General features: G+C 46.7%; 1 protein-coding gene and 1 long non-coding RNA gene across 2 annotated transcripts in view; both read right to left on the reverse strand.

Annotated features, from left to right (window-relative positions):
• On the reverse strand, positions 5,111 to 13,958 carry LOC106508816. The gene is made up of 3 exons (XR_002342453.1): positions 13,706 to 13,958; positions 10,123 to 10,172; positions 5,111 to 7,299 (listed from the first exon to the last, which is right to left on the reverse strand). It is a non-coding gene; the product is annotated as an uncharacterized LOC106508816 (long non-coding RNA).
• The window catches only part of PPP1R14C (protein phosphatase 1 regulatory inhibitor subunit 14C), an 82,106-nt gene continuing 76,784 nt past the window's right edge, over positions 21,395 to 26,716 (reverse strand). Inside the window, exon 4 of the mRNA XM_005659147.3 lies at positions 21,395 to 22,993. Within this exon, the coding sequence (XP_005659204.1) occupies positions 22,919 to 22,993 (75 nt within the window). The 3' untranslated portion in view covers positions 21,395 to 22,918. The remainder of the gene's footprint in view (positions 22,994 to 26,716) is intronic.

The following is a 26,716-nucleotide window of genomic DNA, read 5'->3' on the forward strand; positions in this document are numbered from 1 at the left end:
ACAGACCTAAGGCCTCTTCTCCCCATTTTCTGGGGTTGAAGGTGACAACTTCTCTGCATCAGAGGCTCAGGGAAGCAGTCTGATTTACCCTGGTGTAGTTTGCAGTAGCTCGCCCCTCCCTTTTCTGGGACTTGCCATCTCAGCTGGCAGGAGGCAGAAACTCAGGCTATCACTCTAAACTGATGGAATTTCAGGCTCCTGCCACCATTAAGAAAAAGCTTCTTTATGCCCCTGACTGATGCTAGAACTTAATGAGCTCAGCTTAGTTGCTGTAATTCACTTCAATAGCACCTCCGGGCCTCTAGAGGTGTTAAACTAGATGGAAACAAAGCTCGAAGCTCCCCGCCTCACAGAAAAAGGTTTGGAATGCGCTGGAGGAACGTGACATGTAAGCAATGGAGGATATGGTCCAGTCTAGCAGGGATACATCCCCAGTTAAAACAGTCTTTGACTTTGTAATCAAGTGATTTGCATGTTGAAGCAAGAGATTTGAAATGAGCAGCAATTAACCAGAGGTGCTGCCATTCACACGCTGGTGCAGAATGAGGAACAGGAGTAACAAAGAAAAGGACAAAGGAAACCAGAGCGCAAGCTTCTTAATCCATACGGAGACCCTGAGACGGAGCAACTGGCCCATGTGCAGCTCATTTTACAGAGAAGGAAATGAGGCCACCAAAGGCCAGTGGCTTGTGCAAGGTCACCCAGCCAGGTAGCGGTAGAGTGAAGGCTGGACCTCCGTGTCCCAGGCCGGGAAGTGCACGAAAGACGCAGACTTCTGTCAGCAACCTGGCTGAAACCACGGGATTTAAGTCCTTTTACCCCGACACTTTCTTCCTCCATTTAAGGAAGTGGGCATTAGGTTGGGGGCCCAGGACTGTCGTGCATATATTTTTGTCCTGAAATAAAAGAACCCTTTCCACTCTGGCTGAACAGTAAATTATATGGTCACCCCGTATTTGGCTGGACAGATGGCCAGCGTCTGCCGGGCCTCAGAGACTCATCAGAGGGCAGGTGTTCCTTGACTCAGCTTTAGGACAGGTCCCCTTGGGATGGCCAGAAGCCTGTGTTCATAGCGCACTGATCTTCTTCACCCAGCTCTTAGCTTAGGCATCAATTGAGTTTTGTCCTGCACAGTCTGCAGCCGTTTTCTTCTTGCACACAAGCCCGACCCGTTGGGGAGTAGGCAGGGGGGACCCCACCTGTCAGCACATCCGCACCTGCCCCTCAGAACAGCCCTGCCCCCCACCCTTTCACGGAGCGCAGCCACTGGGAATCTTGAGAAAACCCTTCGGCCGGAAGGGATGGCTTTGAGGTCCGGCGCCCTCTGGGGAACAGAAAGATTAGAAATGTTTCCTTGGTGCCGAAAAAAACAAGTACCTAAGTCTGGACAGAAAGGAGTGAGAGGTAAACAGCAAAGGAGCCGAAGAAACAGTGTGATGAACCATCCTGACGTTGGGTTGAGGAAGGAAGGGGAGGGCGGGAGGGGACACTGTTTTGAGCAGGTTTGCAAAAGGTGACCTGAGGACCCCCTGGGGGATGATAGAAGGCAGACTCCTGACTTTCAGCTGGGAGCCTGAGCATGAGGTCTGAGGCGTAGCTGCAAAGAGGATTCCGTGCTGGAGAGAAGCTGGTTTAGCAACTGGTTTCAGTAAATAGACTCTGACCATCCTCTCTTCGCACCTTTTATGCTGCCTTGTGGTGGCTTAACGGGCCTTTTCCCTAGATCTGAAGGTGAGATCCCCGAAGACAGATTTTGATGAGAGGAAGAATCAATCCATCAAAGAGGGATAAGAATCAATCACCTGAACGCTGGTCTCCAGAATTTCCAGCTGCTTAGCGGTGGACGCCCTCTCCCCTCTCCTCCTCGGATAATGCATGCGGCGTGACTGGGCTCAGTAATTCAGAATATTCCCCTTGGGTTGTGCAAGTGGGTTACAGTTCTGATCCCTCAGAGGCCAGCTGGTCTGTGGGCTCCCGTAGGCCATCACATCTCTTTTTCTATGCATCTTGGGGCGTGGAAAAGATTGGGAAGTACAGTAATTATTCCACCACAAACGTATTTATTAGGCTTCTAGTGATTCTGCACTCCAATCGAATGTGTGTGGGTACACGGGGGTAGGTGGCGTGGATTGCCTACCACCAACAAATTTCCCCACAGCAGTAAGGTGTTAGAAGATCCAGCTCAGTCCTGACACAATCAATCTGGAGATGGCATCAGATTTCACAGGTGAAGAGCTCAGTCCTATAAGGATGCCCTCCCCCCACAAACCCCCTTGCCAATCGCAAGCTCAGATTGTCATTTGTGCTTCTGACTGACCAGCTATAGACTGAAGATTCCCATGCTCTGTGTCTTTGGGTTGGATTCATTTGCTAAAGTGACTCACGGTGGGGCAGCTGGTTAAGGACCTGGCATTGTCACTGTAGCAGTTTGGGTGGTTGCTCTGGCTTTGGTTCCTTGGCCTGAGGAACTCCCAAATGCCATAGGTGCAGCCATAAAAAATAAAATTAAAATTAAAATTTACTACTTCGGATTTCCTGTTGTGGCTCAGTGGGTTAAGAACCCAACATAACATCTGTGAGGTTGTGGGTTCGATCCCCGGCCTCACTCAGTGGGTTATGGATCCAGTGTTGCCACAAACTGTGGTGTAGGTCGTAGATGTGGTTCGGATCTGGCGTTGCCATGGCTGTGGCATAGGCTGGCAGCTGCAGCTCCGATTAGACCCCTAGCCTGGGAACTTCCATATGCTGTGGGTGCAGCCCTAAAAAGGAAAAAACAGTAGTTCACAGAACTACTTAGTAGTTTACTTAGTAGGTCACTGGTTTCTTATAAAAAGATATAGCTCAAGAGCAGCCAGATGGAAGAGACGCACAGGGCCTGCTACCGGGAAGGGATGCAGAGCTTCCCGGCCTCCCCAAAGCACCACTCTCCCCAAACCCCTACGTGCTCACCCACCCGGAAGCTCTCTGAACCTGTCCTTTAGGCCTTCTGTGGCGGCTGCATTATACAGACAGGATCACTGGCCATTGTGGATTAATTCCACCTCCAGCCCCCTCCCCTCCCCCCAGATCAAGGGGTGGGACTGAAAGTTCCAAACTTCTTAAGACCCAGCTGGTTTCCCTGGCAACCAGCCCCCCATCCTCAGGTGACCTAGGAGCTTTCCAAAAGTCATTTCATTAACATAACAAAAGACACCTTGCCCTTTCTTACCGCTTTTAGGAAATTCCAAGGGCTTTAGCAGCTCTGTGCCAGGAACTGGGAGGAAGACCACATACACATCTTAAGGTTATACATCTCATCATATTTACAGGCTGACTTTGGATCAGAGGTGCTCTCAGCTCCCTCGCTGTTGAGCGGGATGAGGAAGCAACATCATCAGATCCGTGTCCGACAGTCAGTAGGGGCCTGGTTTATCACCAGGCACAGATGGAAGACGGCTGCTGCGCTGGGCATCCCTTCAGAAAAGGCTGAAGCTCACCACGCTAATCAGATCCAAAAACCTCCCTTCCAGGCCCTCTGCTCTCCCCTGGCTGGCTTTCCTTTCCCAGTTAACTTCTCCCAGCCCCAGCTCTTGTCCTGGATGCTTCTGAAGGGTCAGCAATAAAAAGGAAAAGCTGTGGGCAGAATGCAGGTGGAGGGAAGGAGAAAGAAGGAAAGTGCTGAGGTGAGGGTTTGGCTACACCGGGGCCTCTCACTGCAGGTCATTCTCTTGAAAAGATCGGGAAGGCCGTTCATTCCAGATGTTTCACGTCCTTGGAACCCCTACGGCTTGAGGAGAAAGGATAGACGTGGTGTTTCCCCTGGTAAGAGAAGCACCTTAAGACTGATTTTGCCGTTATTCTTTTTATTACCATTACTATTATTTGTCTTTTTAGGGCCGCATCCGTGGCATATGGAGGGTCCCGGGCTAGGGGTCCAATTGAAGCTGTAGCTGCCGGCCTCCACCACAGCCACAGCCACGCCAGATCCAAGCCTCGTCTTCGACCTACACCACAGCGCACAGCAATACCAGACCCTTAACCCACTGAGCGAGGTCAGGGATCGAACCCGCCTCCTCATGGATCCTAGTCAGGTATGTTGATCCACGACCAACTGCTGAGCCACGACGGGAACTCCTGATTTTGCCCTTTTAAGCTTACCCAAGTGCAACTCCAGAAAGTGTGAGAGGTTACATTTCACCTCAAACCCAAACCCCAACTTCAGCTGCTGCGAGGGTTGGTTGCCCCACCAAGAACCAGCCCAACTGGCCTTCTGCTCTCGGCCAACACTCATTCCCAGGACAGGCCTGCCAGGAGCCCTCTGAGGAATACACACCAGCAGCCACGCCGCAGACACACTGTTTTCCAGAGAGAGAGGGCTACAGTGAGGCTAGACGGACTCGCCCCGGCTGTCGTGTTTCAAGGAGGACAGAGAAGGAAAGCCATCTGCTAATGTTTTGTGTGCTTAAGCAGCAGAGTCAGAACATATGTCAAGGGAGCTGCGGAGATGCTGCCCATTTGGTGAGGCCTTTGTCTAACACTTCTTCTAGAACAAAAGCCCTGATTAATTCAAGGCGCCCCCTCACAGCCTCGCCCCCAGACATCTGTCAGCCCCCTGACCATCCTACCAAGCAGTTTCCTTGCTGTCGTCCAAGAAAGGGGATGGGCCGTCCTTCACATCAGCCACACAGTGAGGGCCAAAGCTTATCTATCACTGCGGGCCTGAGAAAATGCGCTCGGACCAAACCAGGGTTTTTTTAAGTTCACCACAAAAAAAGAATTTTCTGGCAGAGTGGTGAACATTGCACTGGGAAGTGGTGATGTCTCCATGCCTGTGTCTCCACGGGAGGCGAGGGCCCCAGGTCCCTGAGAAGACTACGCTCAAATGCCAGGAGGCTGTACACTCGCTTGTCCTCTTGGATTGCTTTTATTTGTGTATTTAGTTATTTATTTTATTTTCAGCTTTTGGAGGTTCCCAGCCTAGGGGTCCATCCAGAGCTGTAGCTGCTGGCCTACACCACAGCCACAGCAACGTGGGATCGGAGCTGCATCTGGGACCTACACCACAGCTCACGGCAATGCCAGATCCTTAACCCACTGAGCAAGGCCAGGAATCCATCCCACATCCTCATGGATACTAGTTGGGTTCATAGTCTGCTGAGCCACAGCGGGAACTCCCTGGATTGCTTTTAAAATCCTATGACTTTGAGAAATAAGACAGAGAAAGTGCCAAAATGTGTGGTATAATTATAGATTAATTTTCCCTTTTTTCTTATTGGATGTATCTTCTAATGTTCCAGGACAAGCATTGATTACCTTTATAATCAGAAAAAAAGGAGAGAACTGTCTAGGCATTGGGACCACTATCGGCTCTACTATGAATTAACTTAGTGGCTGGTGCTTCCTGAGGGGTGGGGGAGGGTGGACACAGTGGCGTCCTTTCCATGAATCGTGCCGTTGGGATCCAGTGTCAGGTCTTCCGTGTGGGCAGAGCTGCTCTCCCTCAGGAGCATGCCTAATCCCCCCAGCCCTGGGGCCTTGCCCCAGCCCGGATGAGCCAATCATTTCTCCAATCTATAGTTAGATTGAGTACAAACTGGGGGCAGGGAAGAGGGTGAGTGTTTGGACTTTTCCAGGTAACTATATTAAATCGTGTATGCTTGGAATAGGAAGCAGATGAGGATTTCCTATTCAGGTTTATTTATTTATTCTAATCTTCTTCTAAGGGCTTTCGTGTATTGCAGTCACTTTCAAAGACTCAAAGTGGAATTTTCCAAACCCTTTGCAACTAATGTTTCCTATGTGATTGCTATTTGTCACTCAAATGCACTCACACAGTCTGGAATTAGGAACCGAGTTAAGTGGGCAGGAGGCAGAGCTCAAATGCACACACAGCTGGTTTTGCAGTCAACAGGTTTGATGGTAGGTTTTGATGCCAGGATCACAGCTGGGACCGTGTGTGCCTGGGACCAGCATTAGCAATGGCTACTTCCTAATCCTGGGGTATGGCTGAGCGGTGCGACTCTGGAGCCTGGCAGGCAGTAGCATAGTGTGCCGACTGCCCAGATTCCTGAAGTTCTTTTGGTGGCTCTATGTTGCAGTCCTGTTCTCCTGAGAGTCATTCCTGGGGGCCCAGCCTAAAATCCCAAGCCTTTAGCCCTTCCAACAATTTTGTAAGCAGCTAATGCTCTGTATTAAATCCCTTTCTTACAGACTCACAGATATAGAGAGTAAACTTGTGGTTACCAAAGGGGAAGGATGGGTAACTTGTGAGTTTGGGATTAACAGATACACATGACTATATATAAAGTAGATAACCAACAAGGAACTGCTTTATGGCTCTGGGAACTATATTCAATATCTTAAAATAACCTATAATGGAAAAGAATCTGAAAAAGAATATGTACACATATTGTAGCTGAACCATTGTGCTGGGCATCTGAAATGGACACACTCTTGTAAATCAATTTTTATACCCTTATACCTCAATTTTTAAAAAGTTAATTGGTTAAAAAAAAATCCCTTTCTTTTTAAAGTAACTGCAGTGGACTCTGTCATCTGCAACTGAACCCCGACGTTCAGCAAAGATGTGCAGAATGCCCCTGATGCCAGGCCCTGTGCTACGTGACGAGGGTACAGATGTTAAGTCATCTGTATTGAGCACTTCCTGTGTGCCACAGAACACTCTAATATTCTTTCCCTTCAAAACCTTATTGATGATAGTTACATTTGGATAAACATAAAAATAATTACAAATGGTGCATTATCATACAACCAGTCGGCGTGATACCAGGAGATCTAAATAGAGTTTATGGAGGAGCAGAGAAGTCAGAGACCAAGAGCTGGATGAGCTTTCAAAAGTGGGACTCCATGCCCCGTAAATGTCACACAGCTCTTAACCGTTCCTAGGCTACTTCTAAAGCCCACATCCTTTTCTGGCTGGCTGCCCGCCCGCTGGGGTTCCGCATCTTTCACTCCAGCCAGACTGGTCTTCTCATGATTTCCTACTTCATGGTCTTTGCTCATTTTAACCCTCACGCCTTGAGGGTTCTCTTTGCCCATCCAAACCTGCCTCCTCTTTCATCTCTACTTTCTCTGAATGTCTACAGCACTTGGGGGCCACACTCACTGTTTCGTGCTCAGTCTTCCTCAGGTGGGATTTGTACAGTTTGCACTTGTCACCCATCAGTCTATCCAGCACTTGGAATCCAGGGACTATGCGCTAAGCCCACGGCGGTCATTGGATAAGGTGCTAAGTACATCTGATTTGTGAAGAGCCTCTGCTGCGTGATCCACCTGTTTATCCACACAGCCCTTACTGTCCTGAAATGAGATGAGCACAAAGAGGAATTCAAGGAAGAGGAGGTGGGGAGATGGGGGATTTACTCAGTTTAAGAGTAAAGAGAGGACAAGAAAGGCAGGAAAAAGGGAGCGTAATAAAAAAGAAATCATATGAAAAAGGGAAGGGAGAAAAATACTCTGCCCTCGGGTTAGACAATAATTTTCTGTCTTCATTTGATGGTACCAGTCTGACTTCCCAAGTGCCTGTTCAGATGGTATGAATCACGTTGGATTCTTCTAACTCGCAAGAGTGTGACAACCACAGGCCAAGTTCCCAAAAATGACCTCAAGTCTGTCATTCACAATCCCCATCTGCTGAGGTGGTACAAACCACTGGCATTTCCCAAGCGTTTGTTTTATTTCCATCATCCCTGTACCAAACACAAAATGCTAACCATACTTTTCTGTCCACCGGACTGCTGGGAAAACCACTTTGCCTCTCTTCCTCTAGTGACTCCACAAACTAAATCACTTCTCTTGGGAGCAAAATTACATTTGGGTAAACCAAAACATGAGTACCGGAGGGAGTGGGATGGACTGGGAGCTTGGGGTTAGTAGATGCAAACTATTGAACTTGGAATGGATAAGCCATGAGGTCCTACTATATAGCACAGGGAACAATATCCAGTCTCTTGGGATAGAACCTGATGGAAGACAGTCTGAGAAAAATAATGTATATACATGTATGGCTGAGTCACTTTGCTGTACAGCAGAAACTGGCACATTGTACATCAACTATATTTTAATTTAAAAAAAATAATTACAAGGGAGTAACCGTCGTGGCGCAGTGGTTAACAAATCCGACTAGGAACCATGAGGTTGCGGGTTTGATCCCTGGACTTGCTCAGGAGTTAAGGCTCCGGCGTTGCTGTGTGCTGTGGTGTAGGTTGTAGACATGGCTCAGATCTGATGTTGCTGTGGCTCCAGCGTAGGCTGGCAGCTACAGCTCCGATTAGACCCCTAGCCTGGGAACCTCCATACGCCGCAGGTGCAGCCCTAGAAAAGGCAGAAAGTCAAAATAATAAGAATAAGAATAATTACAACCAGCTAGTGCTCTTGCAAGAGTTAACCTGGGAGCAAGCCAGGGTTTGGGAGTATTTAATTAATCTCCTTGCCCTCCACATCTCCCCATATAAAGCAGTACATCTGACCAATGAAAAAGTCTTGTCAGCTGAGTGATTATACGGTGAGCAGGAATAAACAGCTCTTGGAGGCACATGGATATACATGGCTTTTAAATGGGTACAAAGATTTTTGGTTTTGGTTTTTGTTGTTAATGTGGAACTTAACAGCCATTTAAATGTTAATCTCATGCAAAACATCTTTGCAGAAACACTTAGAATAATGCTTGACCTAGTCATCCTGTGGCCCAGGGAAGCCAACGATAAAATTCACCATCACAGGGTGCCTCGGGGGTGCAGAGCTAGCGCCCCAACTCTGCTTCCATGATCCCCTCAAGATTCTATTCCGCATCCTTCCTCTCTGTTCCCACAGCCCTTATTCCACCCCTCTCACAATTCCTGTGGGCTTGCTGGTCTCCCTCTAGACTGTAAACTTGATGAATCTAACAGGGCTAAGACCTGGCTCTCAGGTCAGACCAACTAGGCTAGCTGCCTGACCCCCCTATTTTACCTGTATACCTGGGCAAGTTTCCTAACCACCCTGAGCCTCAGTTTTCTTATCTGTAAAATGGGATAGTATAAGTGCCTCCCAGCCTCACCGGAACATTGTCAGGATTCAATGAAATAATCCATGGGACATGCTGAGTGCTGGCACATGGCAGATCCTCAAAAAAATGGCAGCTCTATCATTCACTGTTGAACTCCAGCCCCCAGCACATGACAGGATCCTGTTTAGACCTGAACGGGGCCCCCTGACTCCCATTCCTGTCCTGCCAGCAATTGCGTCTGGGACCACGAGCACCTCAGGGCCTTGTTCTTGCAGAGGTTGCTAGCGGCGCACAGGTGCCCCCCAGACATACAGTCTGATCCTATCGGAAGGAAGCTAATATTTATGGGCTATTTGCAGGTGCCAGGCACTGAGTTGAGCCTTTCACATGCATTAACTCATTTAATTTGCACAGCAACCTTACAGAGTAGACACACTTATCACCCCCATTTTTAAAATGAGGAAAACAGCCAGAGAAGAGGTTTAGTTACTTGCTTAAGGCAGCACAGCTAGGAGGTGGGAAGGCTATGATTCAATACGTGGCACTCAAGCTCCAGAGCACTCCTCTTGTGGCCAGAAAGACTTCAAAGCCACCAGTTTTATAGGAGATGGTTAATGCCATGATCAGCATCTCAGAGATAATAAGAACGGTTCACATACTTCCCTTGAGCCCACATTCAATGGCCTTTCAAGGCAAGGCATCATTCTGGGCACCAAGAAGCAAAGCTGTGCCTGATGCAGACCCTGCCTGCAGAGAGGGGATGGAGCATCCACAGAAGACAGGCCAGTGTGTAAATCTTTGGGTCCAATCTCACCCCTCTGTGCTAACTCTTGGTTCTACCCACCACAACATTGAAGCTTATACTGGAAGGGTTTCTATGATATGGTTAGTTTCATGCATCAACTCGGCTAGACTATATATAGTTCCCAGTTATTCCATCAAACGATAATCAAGGAGTTGCCGGGAAGGTATTCTGTAGATCTGGTTAATTTCTATAACCAGTTGACAGTAAATAAAGAAATTAAGCTCAGAAATGGGGCTGGACATCATTCAATCAATTCAAGATGTTAAGAGCAAAAACTGAAGTTTCCCAGAAAAGAGACATTCTGCCTCAAAATTGCATCATGAAACCTCACCTGATTTCCAGCCTGCCAGTCTGCCCAACAGATTGTGAACTTGCCAGCCCCTACAATCACATAAGACAATCCTTGAGATAATAGTACTAAGATAATATTGATACTTACTATTATATGTCTGCATTTTTAAAAGAAATTTTATGCAAACATATGTATATACACACATGCATTTTCATGTATATATGCATATGTGTACATGTATGTGTCTGTTCTATCAGTTCTGTTTCTCTGCAGATCCCTGAGGAAACAAGAGTCTCGGTGAAAATCACACGATGGAAAGTTGAGGATTTTGGAGTTCCTGCTCAGGGGGTTAAGAACCCAGAATGGTGTCCATGAGGATTGGGGTCCCATCCCTGGCCTCCCCCCAGTGGGTCAAGGACCCAGCTTTGCTGCAAGCTGTGGCCTAGGTCAAGATGCAGCTCAGATCTGGCATGGCTGTGACCCCTAGCCTGGAAACTTCCATATGCTGCAGGTGAAGCCCTGAAAAGAAAACAAAAAAAAATTTTTTTTTTTTTTTGTCTTTTTGCCATTTCTTGGGCCGCTCCTGCGGCATGTGGAGGTTCCCAGGCTAGGGGTCCAATCAGAGCTATAGCCGCCGGCCTACGCCACAGCCACAGCAACGTGGGATCCGAGCCACGTCTGCGACCTACACCACAGCTCACGGCAACGCTGGATCCCTAACCCACTGAGCAAGGGCAGGGATCGAACCTGCAACCTCATGGTTCCTAGTCGGATTCGTTAACCACTGCGCCACGACGGGAACTCCCCAAAAATTTTTTTTAAAAAGAGTTGAGGATTTGGGTTTGAGTCCCAGATCTACCACATACTAGCTCTGAAAACCTCAGAAATGTCCAGAAGACCTAAAATTATCTTCAGAAATTTTCTTCAAGCTTTAAATTCCTCAGTTATAAAGGGGCAATAAAAATTTCTAGAATAATAATATCTGCCTCCCTTACCTTGTAGAGTTGCTGTATCAAATGACACAGGTGAAATCACTTTTTAAACATGCTAAACCACTATGCCACACCAGGGAAAACAATTTTTCAACAAAATGCTGCAAATTTCAAGGGCATGTTTCTTAAAGGTGATAGGTGATTCTTCTTTTTCTTTCTGACTTTGCACAATTGCTCTCAAAGCAGGACAGTAAAAAGACAGTCCTGGGACTCAGAGGGAATGAATGAAGACACAGGCGCCGGAGGTCACCATGAGTCACTTCCAGGAGGTGATCAATAGCTGCGGCTCAGGCGTCCTTGCCCCTGCCAGGGGCAGGGGTGGGGAGGGCAGAGGCAGGCTGGCAGGACCTGGGAGCACACCGTTGGCATGGAGACAGAAAAAAAAGTATTTTCTATCAGCCCTGCAATTTCCTTAGGAGACCAGGAAAAGCAAAGGGCATTCTGGCTGCTCCCAGCCGAGCCGTGAGATGAACCTGCCCTCTGAAACTTTGCAATTTGGCTCTGGGGTCCCTGAACTCCTGTGATCTGAGAAGTAGGAAGGGAACCTCCAGATTCACCAAAATAGGCGTTCAGAACTGTGCAGCCATTGGCTGCATTAGGGACAGTGTCCCCTGGCCTGGAAGGGGTGCCACCCGGCTGGTGCCTCCCTGTGGGTTAGGAGACGTGAGAATGGAGAGGGAGGGGGGTGCGGAGCTGCGGGGAACCAGGCCAGGGTGTGTCTGCCAGGGATACGCCCTGCACACCTGCAGAAGGGTGTGGGCAAACCAGCCCGCTGCCAAATTGCCCAGCAGCACCCATGTCACTGTGTCTGAGAGGCCCTGCAGTTCCCTCCTGGTATACACCACACGGAGGCCAAGTCACTGGTCTGGGTGAGTTCCTCCAGGACCGTCCTGGTTACTGCCTCTGCCCAGGGCGGTCCAGAGAGCTCAGCTGTCACCATCTCAGGTGTGCGGGGAGCAGCCGCCACACTCCGCTTCTCTTTTCTCATCTTTGGTCCAATGACACCAAAAGCCAAATGACACCACACCTGTAGGGCCGCAGGGCCACTTTGTATTTCCCCGGTCTTCCACGGTTTATCCAGGCCAACACATTAATTCTGAGAACAAAATGCTTTCTTCTCAAATCCAGGAGACCCCCTCCTATTCCTCTGATATTCTAGTTCTAACTTAAAAATGCCAAGTGAGACCGGGGTGAGCCTGTTCAAAGCCCTGCAGTCTGTGGTCTGGAATTTTCCCATTTTCTGAAACTCCTTACCATACATTTTTCATTACAAATATTGATTTCATACTCATCCCCTCAAGACCTGTCGTATTTTTCTTTTGTATTTTCAAGACTGCTCCATGTTAATGTTTTCTTTGTCTTCCAGAATTCCTTCCATTCCCCACAAGTTTCGTTCCCCTAGATAATCATAAAAATTAAAAGCCTTCATCCGCTCGCACCATTAATACGCCAAGTCATCCAGGACATTTATGGCCATGTGGCCAATGAAGACTTGCCTGCCCCCTTGGTCCCCAAGGGGCATCTGTTCGGGGGCTTTAGCTCCTAGAGGCAGGAGACATTCCCACACTGTACTACCTGCTGGGGCGACACACCAAAAGTCTCCCAAAGTGGAATAAGCCTCATTCTGTAAGAGTTTGATCGAGGAAGAGTGACTCTGGCACTCTGCTTTTCAAATCTAATTGCTAAATAGCTGAGCTCAAGCAGGAAGCTTCCATAGTAATGATGAAACATGCAAGCAGCATATCAGAAGGAAGAGAGGAAGATAAAGAGGGAGGGAGGAAGTCATAGACTACCAGAAATAAAGGGGAGATGACAGATTTTGTGGTTTTCCAAAATCACCTGAGAGCATTTGACAGGTGTCTCTGATAGGTTTAGAGACACACATAGCTCATACCAGCCATGCTCAGAACAGAGCAGCACACTAGTCTAGTTGGCCAAACCTGTCAGTGCCCTGTGTCCAGCCCTCAAATTAAGAATGGTGGAGGAGTTCCCATCACGGTGCAGTGGAAATGAATCTGACTAGGAACCAAGAGGTTGCAGGTTCAATCCCTGGTCTTGCTCAATGGGTTAGCATCCAGCGTTGCCATGAGCTGTGGTGTAGGTCGCAGATGTGGCTTGGATCTGGCATTGCTGTGACTCTGTTGTAGGCCGGCAGCTGTAGCTCCGATTCGACCCCTAGCCTGGGAACTTCCATATGCTGTGAGTGTGGCCCTAAAAAGAAAGAGACCAAAAAGAAAAAATAAAGGAAAAGAATGGTTGATAAATTAACGAATTAAAAAAAAGCAACCACGTGCTACTGTGTAGCACGGGGAACTATACTTCATATCCTGTAATAAACCATAATGGAAAAGAATATGAAAAAGAGGGTACATATATATGCATAACTGAATCACTTTGCTGTACAGAAGAAATTGATACAACATTGTAAATCAACTACACTTTAATAAAATAAATTTTTTTAAAAAACGGTGTTTATAGTCTTATAGGATTATGAAGAAGGTGGGTTAGAGGGGGGCCTTTGGGGGAGAGAATTGACAGATCCTGTCGAAAGCGTTGTGGCCACAAAGCTGAAAGTATTTATGATGGGGCCCTTTAAGGTTTCCCAAACTTGCCTGGTCATTTTGACTCACCTGTGGAGACTGTCACGAGCACAGATCCCCTCTTACCACGAGTCCGTCATCAACATTGCTTGTAATCAAAGTCAGGGTTGGCTTAAAACATCCACGGGGGAGAGAATGGACAAATCCTTTAGAATAAAGGAAATGGCCAGATTATTAACACAGGAAATTCTCACAAGTAAAAACCAGGTGATGGACAGGTACATAGAATATGATGCTCTTTACATGAAGGTTTTTTTTTTTTTTTTTGTCTTTTTTGCCTTTTTGGGGCCCCACCTGCGGCATATGGAGGTTCCCAGGCTAGGGGTCAGATCGGAGCTGCAGCTGCTGGGCTACACCACAGCCACAGCCAACGAGGGATCTGAGCCACGTCTACGACCCACAGCAACGTCACACTGAAGGTATTCTGAGCGGCAAGGATACACACCACATTCAGCTTCAGAGTTACCACTACGGAGAGAGAGAAATGGGTCAGCCAGGGGAATAAAGAGGGCTTCAATTTTATCTGTTTCACTTCTGAAGCTTAATGACTAGGAGAGAAATAGATGATAGATACGGATATTTATAGGGATATAAACATTTCAATATTTGTTTCTTAGATTTTTTTGTACACTAGAAATATTTCATTGTAATGATTTTCTTTTTTAAATTACTGCTCAGTGAGTTATAGCTCTTGATAGATATTTCAGGAAGCCGACGTCTCTATGGGTCAATATGCGGATCACATAAAAGCAAATCCACATTTTCTGGTCCCTCTGTAGATTAAATTATTGAGCAATGACGATTTAAAATATTACCTGGTTTTTTCTAATCATTATAGGGCATCATGTCAGTGAGGTCGATGCTGGATAAAGGAGGCGCCTCCATTTCTTTTGCGAGAAGTCCTTTTTTGGCACTTTGGCTTTTCTGGCCTAAGGAGGGCACATTGCTTCCCTAAGCTTCGTTCTGGAAGCGCAAGGAATGCTGGCCACCATCTTTATCAAATACCTGCCCGGGTGGAGCCTGGTTTGGGGAGGAGGCCAAGAGCGGGGGTCAGCAGGGTAGCGACTGGCAGGGGGGTAGTGGTTGAAGAGTTAAAGCTGGTGGTGGCTTCAGCCCAGCTCACAACAAAGACACACTGGGACAGAAAAGGGATGCAGCCTAAGGCAGCCGGGGAAGCAATCGCACAGACGATGCTTCCAGAGAGAATGAAACAGATTGGACCTGTCGGAGACCTGAAAATAAAACCTCAGGGCCAGGAGGAAGGATTCTGCTAATTGGAGTGTATAATTCAAAGTATAATTCAAGAGGTGAACACAGCACAAAGCCCTAGAGGGACTGACTGCAGGTTTAATTAAAGATGATTTTCCATAACCTTGTCCTTGATTTAAAAAACATTGGCCCTGAGAAATGCTGGGAAAAAAAAAAACATGTGTCTTGTTACATGGATTTCTCCTTCTTTGAACCTCAGCTATGGAGGGTCATCTGCCCACCTAGAATTTTGGCCTGGAGGGATGGCTATTAGATTGAGGATACTTGCTCAATGCCCACCTCCCCCTCCAGCCAAATATACCATATCAGCGGCCTCATAGCTTGGCCTCAAGGCCACGATTCACAACCAAAGAGGGAGACCCGAGGCAGCAACAGCGCTATGTTAAAAACCTGAAATGCAGTGTGGTGCAAGCTCCATCCACCTTGCTAAGGGCCCGGTCCCTTCTGACAAAGGCGTGTAATTTAAAATCTCCTGGAGGAGTTCCCGTCGTGGCTCAGTGGTTAACGAATCCAACTAGGAACCATGAGGTTGCGGGTTCGATCCCTGCCCTTGCTCAGTGAGTTAAGGATCTGGCTTTGCCGTGAGCTGTGGTGTAGGTTGCAGATGAGGCTCGGATCCCAAGTGGCTGTGGCTCTGGTGTAGGCCGGTGGCTACAGTTCCAATTAGACCCCTAGCCAGGGAGCCTCCATATGCCACAGGTAGAAGTGGCAAAAAGACAAAAAAAAAAAAAAAAAGGCTCCTGTGCAGCCTTGAATGGAAAACCAGAGCAACGTCCAGACTCAGCCAATCCCATACAAGCATCCGAAGAGTTGGTCATAAAACATTCTTCCCCGAGTCGCCGCAGACACGTTCCCAATGACCAGTAAATAACCCCCAAGCTCTTTTCACTACAACTCTGCCCACACAAAAATAATGACCTCCTTAGTGATGACATTAGTATCCAAGGGAATTGACTGGACTGATGATCACTTATGCTTTGAAAACCCCTTTGCTTCTGCTTGGTTTTCCCTGGACAGTCGTCATGGAATGAACATTACGTTTGATGTGTTTGTTGTTGGCAATAAAAGGGGAACCGCAGCGCTTACCCAGTTTCTGCCTTCAGGCTCCTGAGCGCCTTAGAAATATTGCTTTGCCTGGTTCCTCCTGAGGAGGGGGAGTCATTCTGCATCTCAGGTGGGGGAGGGGGAGGGCACTAAACCAGGACAACGTCTGTCCCGAACATTAAATGGGCCCCCCTGCGTGCAGAGTGGCTGTAAAAAGAATTTTCTGTGTTTCCTCCACATAAAGATCATACATTACGAGGCAGTCCTTTGGATTAAATGAGATTCATGATAACTCATGAGCAAAAAGTGCCGTTAAGGACTTTCTTCTTCCTCCTAGAAGTTATAAAACATTGTATTTAAATTTCAGTTCCCAGGGAGCACCCGTTGTGGCGCAGTAGAAACAAATCCGACGAGGAACCATGAGGTTGCGGGTTTGATCCCTGGCCTCTCTCAGTGGGTTAAGGATCTGGCGTTGCCGTGAGCTGTGGTGTAGGTCGCAGATGTGGCTCGGATCCCAAGTTGCTGTGGCTGTGGTGTAGGCCGGTGGCTATATCTCTCATTAGACCCCTAGCCTGAAGAACCTCCATATGCCGCAGGTGTGGCCCTAAAAAGATAAAAGACAAATAAATAAATAAATAATAAATACATTTAAATTCCCAGCCCTAATATAACACAATAGCTTTCCTTCTTTGCACACCTATGAAACAACAGAAGAATGTACAAAAAAGTGGTTTGTCGGGGACAAAGCATCCTTTCCACCTTTCCTAACTGCTTTTCTCCCCAGGGACAGGATGACAGAGTGTGCATTCGTCTTCTACCCCTTGCTCTGCATCGTACACCAGTGTTCACTTTTTTGTCTTTTTAGGGCTGTGCCTGCAGCATACGGAGGTTCCCAGGCTAGGGGTCGAATCTGAGCCACAGCTGCCGGCCTACCCGCAGCCACAGCAACGCCAGCTCTGAGCTGCATCTGTGACCTTTACCGCAGCTTGCGGAATGCCAGATCCTTAGCCCACTGAGCTAGGCCAGGGATCGAACCTGTGTCCTCATGGAGGCTAGTCAGATTCGTTAACCTCTGAGCCACAACAGGAACACCCCTGAACTCACTTTTGTTTTCATATGTTTGCTTGTTGATGACCTCAACGAGATGCTAGAAGGGATGGGAGGAGGAGGGGGAGGAAAGGAATATCCCCAGATGTTTCGTCAGCCCTGGGTGTGCACAGATTAGGCAAAGGGCACTGGCATTTGAAGCAGACCTGTGAAGCGAAGCCAGCTGGAGGTGAATCGGAACCAAAGGCTTGTGATCATCAGAACCTGTGGGTCGAACTCATCACGAAAGGCAGAAGAGGAAAGGGACGTGGACCCCACCTTCTGAAGTGTAAGCGTGGGGGTGGGGGGTGCAGGTTGCTGCTGGCTCCGGAGCAGCATCTTGGGGAGAAGCTATTATTCATGGAAGGAATTCAGCAGAGCAGAACCTCTGAGTATGAGGTAGGAAGGCAGGGAGGTCTGAGGCCCAGGAGAGGAGGCTGGGCTCACCCTCAGCTCTTCTGGGACCCCCGGCACCCCTGGCTTCCTGCAGGGCCCTGGTCCTTCTGCTGTGCCAGGCATGGACGTTTCTCGAGCCTGAGGATAGCATGGACTCCTCCCCAAATGTTCCAGTCTCCTACTCTCCTCTCTCCACTCTGCCTCTTCTTTCTAGCACCCTCTCAAGCTCTCTCTCTGGCACATCTCTCTCTGCTGCTCTGCCTGTGGCTCTGTAACAATCTGATCTCTCTCTCCTACAAAGTTTCAGAGATTTTGAGGCCCCTTTAAGGCCCCATGAGCTGTAGCCTTAAGACCTCTTAGCTTAAACATATAGGCAGAGAGTTTTCAGCTCTAAAATGTGCCTGGATTTGAAACAGAAAATAAAATTCAGGGAAATAAAACTAATTTTTTTTTAGGTATATGGAAGTTCCTAAGGCAGGGGCTGACGCAGTGCTGCAGCTGGAGCCTACACCACAGCCACAGCAAAGCTGGATCTGAGGTGCATCTGCAACCTAAACCGCAGCTCATGGCAACACTGGATCCTTAACCCATTGAGTGAGGCCAGGAATGGAACCTGCATCCTCATGGATACTAGATGGGTTCATTTCCGCTGAGCCATGACAGGAACTCCAACCATGCTCTTTTATACATATATATAGATATAAAACAAAAAAGTTTGGGAGATTTTTTTTCCAATTTCTCACCCATCACTGATTCCAGAAAGAGGTGATTTCCTAAGGCTTTGGTGCATTCTGTTGAAGAGACACACGCCCACACTGTAGATTGTACATTTTGGTTCCCATGTTGGGATCACAGCCAAAAAGAGTGAGGTGCTGGTCTAAATTCTAGAAAAATATACATATTTTTAAAGATACATTATCTTGTTTGTCCCACAATCCAAAGCTCTCAGAGAAGGGGTTTGAATCGGGAATGGCTCCTTTTAAGAATCGAATCCACATCGAGAGTGATTTCCTACTACTAACAACAGGAGAACAAAAGTATAAATCACTTACCCTCGAGCAACTTGGGACCCAGACGGGTGGTTTGCTTTGTGGTCTGGGAGAACCAGGTGGTCATCCCCTGAGCTCGCTTTTCTATTTTTGGGTTCAGTGACCACTGACTGCACAGTGACACTGCACATAAATTATGGTCACGAAACCGCTTTTGGAGTTTAATTGGGAAATGCCGATATGACAGATGATAATATGCTACTCATATTATTTAGGCACATATTTTATTTTTTAATTTTTTTGTCTTTTCTAGGGCTGCACCTGCAGCATATGGAGGTTCCCAGGCTAGGGATCTAATCAGGGCTGTAGCCACCGGCCTACACCACAGCCACAGCAACGCCAAATCTGAGCCACATCTGCGACCTATACCACAGCTCATGGCAATGCTGGATCCCCAACCCACTGAGCAAGGCCAGGGATCGAACCCGAAACCCCATGGTTCCTAGTTGGATTTGTTAACCAGTGAGCCACAACGGGAACTCCTAGGCACATATTTTAAAGAGAAAAGAGGCAAGGCGAGAACTGTCATTTGCTTGTCTTCTCTACCTCAATCTAGAGTGTTGTTTTCTGTAAATTAGGTATGTCTCTCTTCAATGGCCTATTTCCCCCGGTTTTCTCCAGGCAGCATCTCCCTGTTGCTGTTAACAAGAAGGAAGAGAGAAAGTGCCTTTGGTGAAGGTAAATTCTGTCCACAGAACAACCATTTCCAGGCATGAAATCTCTTTAACAAAAATTTCTGACCCTGTATAGTTGAAAATGATGAATCACAGTTCCCTCTGCAGCACCAGGATGCAGGTTCAATCCCCAGCCTGGCACAGTGGGTTAAAATATCCAGCGTTGTAGCAGCTACAGTATAGGTCACAACTGTGGCTTAGATCTTATCCTTGGCCTGGGAACTCCACATGCCATGGGGTGGCCAAAAAAGAAGAAAATAATAATAAAATAAAATAAAATAGAAAATGAAGAATCAGGTTAGGATCTAAACATAAGAAAGTATCTACTAGTTACAAGAATGATGCATGTCCTACTTAGACTAGGAAGACTGACCATTGCCAAGACCTGGGAAGTGAATGAGATTTGACCCTACTCCCAAACTGACAAATTAGCCTGCCACAGTGCCATGGACGCAACAAAGACCGGACCCTCTGGGGTCTGAGAGAGAGGACAGCTTATCACTCACAGCAAGAGCAGTAGCCAGAGTAGCAGCATTTTTTTGGTGGTGACTTTGCAAGTCCCAATTCCCACGGGGGTTGCAAAGAAGGCTGGGTGACAACTGCACATGCAGAGGGCTGCACCACAGGAGAGAGAACCCTGAACTTAGGGAACCTGCATCTTTTATAATGGACAGTAAACACGCCTGCTTTCAGCTCTAGAGGGAGAAACAATCTATCCTCCAATGCTTTTTGCTGTGCAGACAAATGTACTTAAAAACAATTGTCCAGAACTAAGGCAGTGTCTGCCCACAGACAGGAGATCTATGTAAAATTGTCTCCAGCCAATGGTAACACTGAATTTAGACTTATATAACCATGATCAAGTTGACATAACACTAACATTAAAAGGGCATTTTTTTTTAACTCCTATATGATTGACTGGCATTCCTACCTCTAGAATCAGCAGAACAAGGTGAACCAAAATGAGCAAGGTCATTTCATATGCCCTATTCGAAGAGCCGGAAGCTGAAGGAAATACGTACCAGAGACAAATCTGGCCTTATTTATCCAATGGGTCCAATAAAAGCTCTAGAAAAAACAGATTTCCAGGACTAGTTTGTACTTGTTCTCATATTGGTGATCTATTGAGATGCCTGTCTAGTGTGCTGTGGGAACACCCACGTAGCTGAGAGAGGCAGAGAACAATCCCGTCTTATACAAACAATCCATCCCAGGCAAGTGACACCACAGTGGCATCAGAACATTGAAGAAGTGAAGCTTTGCCAGCTCTCGTGTCTGAATGGGGCTAGAAGGGAACTGCATGAAATCTGAATTGTTCCGACTCTCAGAAGTCTGTGGGAAGCCACCAGATTTCTCACAGGCAAATTGCATCACACATACGTTACCTCCCAAATCCCAAAGGGAATGGCACTGGCTCTTAGTAATCACTCTCCAGGATCATGTGGGTTGAAATAAAGGAAGGAAGAAGAAGACAGAATTGCAGAAAATCACTGGTATTCCCGTCTGTGACCATTTAGGAAATGGCTCTCCCAGAGTTCCAATCTGCAAATACATGGAGTTCTTTTTTCGGGGGGGTGGGGGGTACTGCACCCCATGGCACACAGAAGTTCCCAGGCTAGAGTTTGAATCAGAGCTGCAGCTACCGGCCTGTGCCACTGCCACAGCAACGCAGGATCCGAGCCACGTCTGTGACCTACACTACACACAGCTCATGGCAACACCAGATCCTCAACCCACTGAGTGAGGCCAGGGATCGAACCTGCCTCTCATGACTGGGGCTGGTCAAGCCTAACAGAAGTCCTGTAGAGTCTGCATTTTTCTTTACTTCTAGGGTATGTGATGTTCTAACAATAATTGGAATATCTGACTAATCTGAAATCTTGAGGATTTAGAGCAGATGGGCAAAAGGGAGTCTTAGTGAAATGAAAGGGGCATAGCCTGGGAGCGTGTTGGAATGAAGGCGGGCAGGGCCAAGGGCAGGGTCACTTTCTATTTCCTTCTCAGCCAGAAATGTGTCCCAGCTCCTCTGCTTTCTCCACCTAATCTGAAGCCACATCGCGTAAGGGCCAGGATCAAATGACCAAAAAACCCTTAAATTTAAAGAGTTCTAGATAGGTGCTTGGGACTTTTGTCTGCAGAGCCGCTGACAAAGTAAAATCATCCCGTTGACACTGTTTCGCAAGGCAACCGTGTTAGCAGATGTTGTAAGCAGCTCCATTTATTTGAGTAAATAGCTTGTAAATAAATCATTGGTAAACATTACAAAATTAAATACATTTTCAAAAGCTTGCCAGTATACATAAAATTCACAAACATAGTTCTTTTAAAAAATAAAATTATGTTCAGAGCACCCTTGATATAAAATGCCTGGACCCCATCCTCTGACAGGGCCGCCGAGGGACACCTTACAGTATGTGGGGCTTTCTGTGGGGAGGCGGTGGGGGCCTCCTGGAGGGTACCAAGAGGTTCTATCTGACCTTTGACCCCACCCACATCCATCTGGATTTTGATCCTTCTCCAAGGAGCTGGCGGAGAACTGAGAGGGGGCAGGGCAGGCGCCCCAAGCTCAGCTCTGAGCGAGGGGCTCCGGGTGCAGGAATAGGGCCAGGAGCCAGAGTCCTCCCCCGAGGCCACTGAGAGAAGCCGGAAAGGAAATCTCCATTGTGCTTCCAAGCCAGCAAATGCTCCTGTATCATCTTTCTTAAGAGGAGGCGAGGCTTTCTCACTTCTCCACCCGCTCATCACTCAGCTCACCACCCTCTCTGGTCTGATGCGGCCCAGGCCCCCAAGCGACCAGGTCTCCTTCTAAGGAGGAAGACGCACGATCTGCTCCCTTCCTTAGGACTGGCTTTCAGAGAGAGAGAACAATACACAGTATTTGGTTGAAAGCAGAGAATGAAGTGCTGTACGGGGCATCCTTGTTCCACTGCAAACCACCACTCAGACGGCACGGATGTTTCTCTAGAAATCCAAAGAGTCATTCCAATACAGGGTTCCGAAAACTTGAAAATACCACAAAGGAGGCAAAAAGCACAGGACCTGGCGAAGCACCCCCATTAACGAAAGAATACAAAGTCCATAAATTAAGCCCTATGACCAACTCCACAGCTCTGTAGTGTAGCTCATTCAAACAACGGATGCAGTGAAGCCTTTTCGCTTTGGCGTATAAGGTGAACGCTGAAGGTCACGGCAGTCACGTGCACACCCAGAGGCCTCTTGAACACGCACGTGCCGTGACCTCCAGGGAAGGACGACCACGAGTTTATTCCATCAATGTGAAATAAAATTCACCTCTACGTTTTAATTTAGTTGCGTGTAGATATATACAATATGAGAAATTCGACATCTGAGTCAAATGTACAACTTGGGAGAAAACGTGTTACCAAACTAGCTGTAAGAAAACCATCATCCCTGTAGCGTTAGGTGCTAAACATCTGATTTCTCCAAGAAGATGCTGCCTGGTCCAGCCCATCCTTGCGTGTCGGGCTGGTTTGATCATCCCTGGTTGGGCTGAAACCAGAGTCTTGATGTCTTTGCTATTAAAATATTATACTAACAAAACCCTTAGAAACAACAAAAAAAGGAACACTCCTGAATAAATGTCTAATAGATACCACCCCCCTTCCCCCCCAAAAGTTGCTCATAAGGACAACTATTCTTTAATAAATGTCTTCATGAAGTCCAAATCCCTTTCTGGGTCTCGGAGAAAGTCCACCGTGCTGGAATTACACCGTCTTCTTCTGCGGGGGGCTCAGCTTCCTCATGCCTCTTATTCGAGACAGCAGCTCCTTGATAAATTCCTAAATGAGATCAGAAGAAGTTATTATGAGATGAGGGTCACACTATGAAAAGGTGGGTTTAACAGCTCCTTGAAGTCACTGATGTCCACTGCAGATAACTCCAGTTGAGGAGCTTGGTTTGATGTCTTAACGCCAACTGGTAAAATACAAGATATTTTAGACAAATGAAGATGCTTAAACTTCATACGGCTCTGCCTTCTCATCACTATACTCTCTTTAGAGAGAAAACCAAGCCACCTTCACTCATGAACATTATCTAATTGGTCCCTGAAGGCCCATGCAGTTGAGATCAGTTTTTCTCAGCCTTTACTAAACCTTTAATACGGCATACAGACCACTTGGGAAGCAAGTAGATTTTGAATGAACAGGTCCGGGTGGGGCTGGAGATGGTGCATTTCCGACTGGCTAGACCAGTGGTTCTCAGATTTGAGTTAGCATCAGAATCATGGGGATGGGGGGTTTATTAAATAAACCGTAGGAGTTCCCATTGTGGTTCAGTGGGTTAAGAACCTGACATAGAGTCTGTGAGAATGTGGGTTCAATCCCTGACATCGCTCAGTGGGTTAAGACTCCGAGATTCCTGCAAGCTGTGGATCCCGCATTGCTGTGGCTGTAGCCATAGCTCTGATTTGACCCCTAGCCTGGGAACCTCCATCTGCCGCAGGTGCCCTGAAAATAAAATAAAATAAATAATAAACAGATCACAGAGCACTAGGCCCACTCCCACGTTTCTAACTCAGTAGGTCTGGGGTGCAGCCTGAGAATGCGCATTTCTAACAAGCTCCCAGGTGATACCTAGGCTCTGGTCCCAGAATCCTACTGAAACCCACAGGTCTAGATAACAGTGGAGTCTCCTGACTTTTCTGACTGCAAATGGTAGTTTGAAAAGAAAAACAAAACACATTTTACACTTATAATACAGTACATGCAAAAACACATCTGATGCTGTACAGCAGAAATTGGCACAACATTGTAAATCAACTATATTTTCATTAAAAAAAAAAAAAAAACTGAAATGAAAACTTAACCTCAAGTTAGGAGCTCCCACCGTGGTGCAGCAGAAGTGAATCTGACTAGGAGCCATGAGGTTGCGGTTCGAACCCTGGCCTCACTCAGTGGGTTAAGGATCTGGCATTGCCATGAGCTGTTGTGTAGGTCGCAGACGTGGCTCAGATCTGGTGTTGCTGTGGCTGTGGTGTAGGCCGGCAGCTACAGCTCCAGTTAGACTCCTAGCCTGGGAGCCTCCATATGCTATGGGTGTGACTCGAAAAAAAAAAAAAAAAAAAAAAGAATTTCAAGTTATGTTTGCTATCCCCCTTTTTAAAATCTCATAAAACTTTATGGGACAAATCAGAGATCCTGTTTTGTTTTCCAGGTGGGGAAACATTTTTTCATAATAAATTATAAGTATAAAGGTTAATATTTGAGGGAATAATTGAATTGTCCTTAAAAAAAAAAAAGAATACTTACTCTATGCCATGCACCACTCTTTATTTATTTATTTTTTTTTATTTTATGGCTGCACCTGTAGCATTTAGAAGTTCTCAGGCCAGGGGGTGAATCAGAGCTGCAGGTCTACACCACAGCCACAGCAACATCGGATCCGAGCCACATCCACGACCTACACCACTGCTTGTGGCAATGCTGGATCCTTAATTCACTGAGTGAGGCCAGAGATCAAACCTACATCCTCACAGAGACAATGCTGGATCCTTAACCTACTGAGCCACAACAGGAACTCCATCTATTCTCTTAATTTCACTTAAAAGGTCATGCTGGGGGTGACCCACCAAAATGATTTCATGACTACTCCTGGGTGAAAATCCAAAGCTTTGAAGCACAGTCTAGAGCAGTTCCCACTTGGGGGGATGCCCTGAGGGGTTGGGATGAACCTTTGGTTGCAATGACTGTTGTACGCCTATAAATGTAATAAAAGTCATTAATACAAAAAATAAAAATAAAAGCAGAATAGTTCCCACTTTAAACCCCCTTAGCAATCCTCCATTGTTACCGCACATATGAAAGCTTCTGGCTACCAAATAAGGCACATTTATTAGATCACAGTTTCTCCTCCTTTTTTATATTTGGTAAAGCAAAGCTGACAGCGAGTCAGACGTTCGGACCAGCTAGGGACAGCCAGCGAATGACAGAACTGAACACAGCACGGACACCCCAGAGCAAAAACACTAAGGCTCCTTCCTCTCCATTGCGACTTTCTGAAAAACAGCTCTTAGGCCATGTCCCCTACCAGTCACCACCCTGGTCATAGCTCCCAGATAAATGATCCCTGTGGCACTCTCCAGCTCCAAAGCACAGCAAGCTTAAATCATGACTATTTCAATAGCCACCATTTCTTTTTTAACGACCTTTTTGCTATTATAAAAATAAGGTGCCTTTTCTAGAAAACCTAGAAAACACACAATGGCAACAATTACTCCTCAGAATGAACCGCTATTAACATATTTTCTTCTTTGGAAACTATTTTCCCTAATTAAGATCATGCTGTATAAATATATCCCTTTTTCCCTCTTGGTATTATGTCAAAACTTCTTCCCGCAACATTAAATAGTCTTAAAAATTAATCATGGAGTTCCCATCGTGGTGCAGTGGTTAATGAATCCAATTAGGAACCATGAGGTTGTGGGTTCGATCCCTGGCCTTGCTCAGTGGGTTAAGGATCGGGCGTTGCCATGAGCGGTGGTGCAGGTCAGACGCAGCTTGAATCCCGTGTTGCTGCGGCTCTGGCGCAGGCCGGCAGCTGTAGCTCCGATTCGACCCCTAGCCTGGGAACCTCCATACGCCAAGGGAAGCGGCCCTAGAAAAGGCAAAAAGACAAAAAAAAAAAAAAAAAAAAAAAAAAAAAAAAAAAAAAAAAAAAAAAAAAAAAAAAAAAAAAAAAAAAAAAAAAAAAAAAAAAAAAAAAGAATCGTAATGATTATACAAGCCTTCAGTGTAAGGATGTTCTACAATCTGCTTACATTTCCCCATCACTGGATATTGGGTTGATTTCTGGCTTTTCAAAGTTATAAACAAAGCCAAAATTAACATCCTGGCACATAAATCTTTATCTGCAATTTGGATTATTCCCTTTGGAGAGCTATCCAGTAGTAGGTCAAAGGATGTATAAACATTTGAATCATCATCATTTTCTGAACTTGAACAGAATACATGTGATGTAAAACGATGCCCTATTTTAGTTTTCTGAACACTATTTTATCTAACTTAAGAATCTTCTAGGAAGTTCCCATTGTGGCTCAGCGGATTAAGTACCTGACATAGTGTCTCTGAGAATGCAGGTTCGATCCCTGGCCTCACTCAGTGGGTTAAGGACATAGCATTGCCACAAGCTGCAGTATAGGTTGAAGATGCAGCTTGGATCCAGTGTTGCCGTGGCTGTGGTGTGGGCTCCAGCTGCAGCTCTGATTCCACCCCTGGCCTGGGAACTTCCAGCTGCTGCAGGTGCAGCCCTAGAAAAATAATCATAAAATAAAATAAAATAGCAAGACCCATAGTTCCCACAGTGACACAATGGGATTGGCTATGTCTCTGGAGCACTAGGACTCAGATTCAACACCCCGGCACAGTGGGTTAAGGATACGGCATTGCCACAGCTGCGGAGTAGTTCACAACTGCAGTGTAGATCTGATCCCTGGCCAGGGGAACTCCATATGCTGTGGGATGGTCAAAAAAAGAAATAAAAAAAAAGGCTACATTTTTCAGCTT

Source organism: Sus scrofa, chromosome 1, assembly GCF_000003025.6.
Source record: "Sus scrofa isolate TJ Tabasco breed Duroc chromosome 1, Sscrofa11.1, whole genome shotgun sequence".
NCBI lineage: Eukaryota > Metazoa > Chordata > Mammalia > Artiodactyla > Suidae > Sus > Sus scrofa.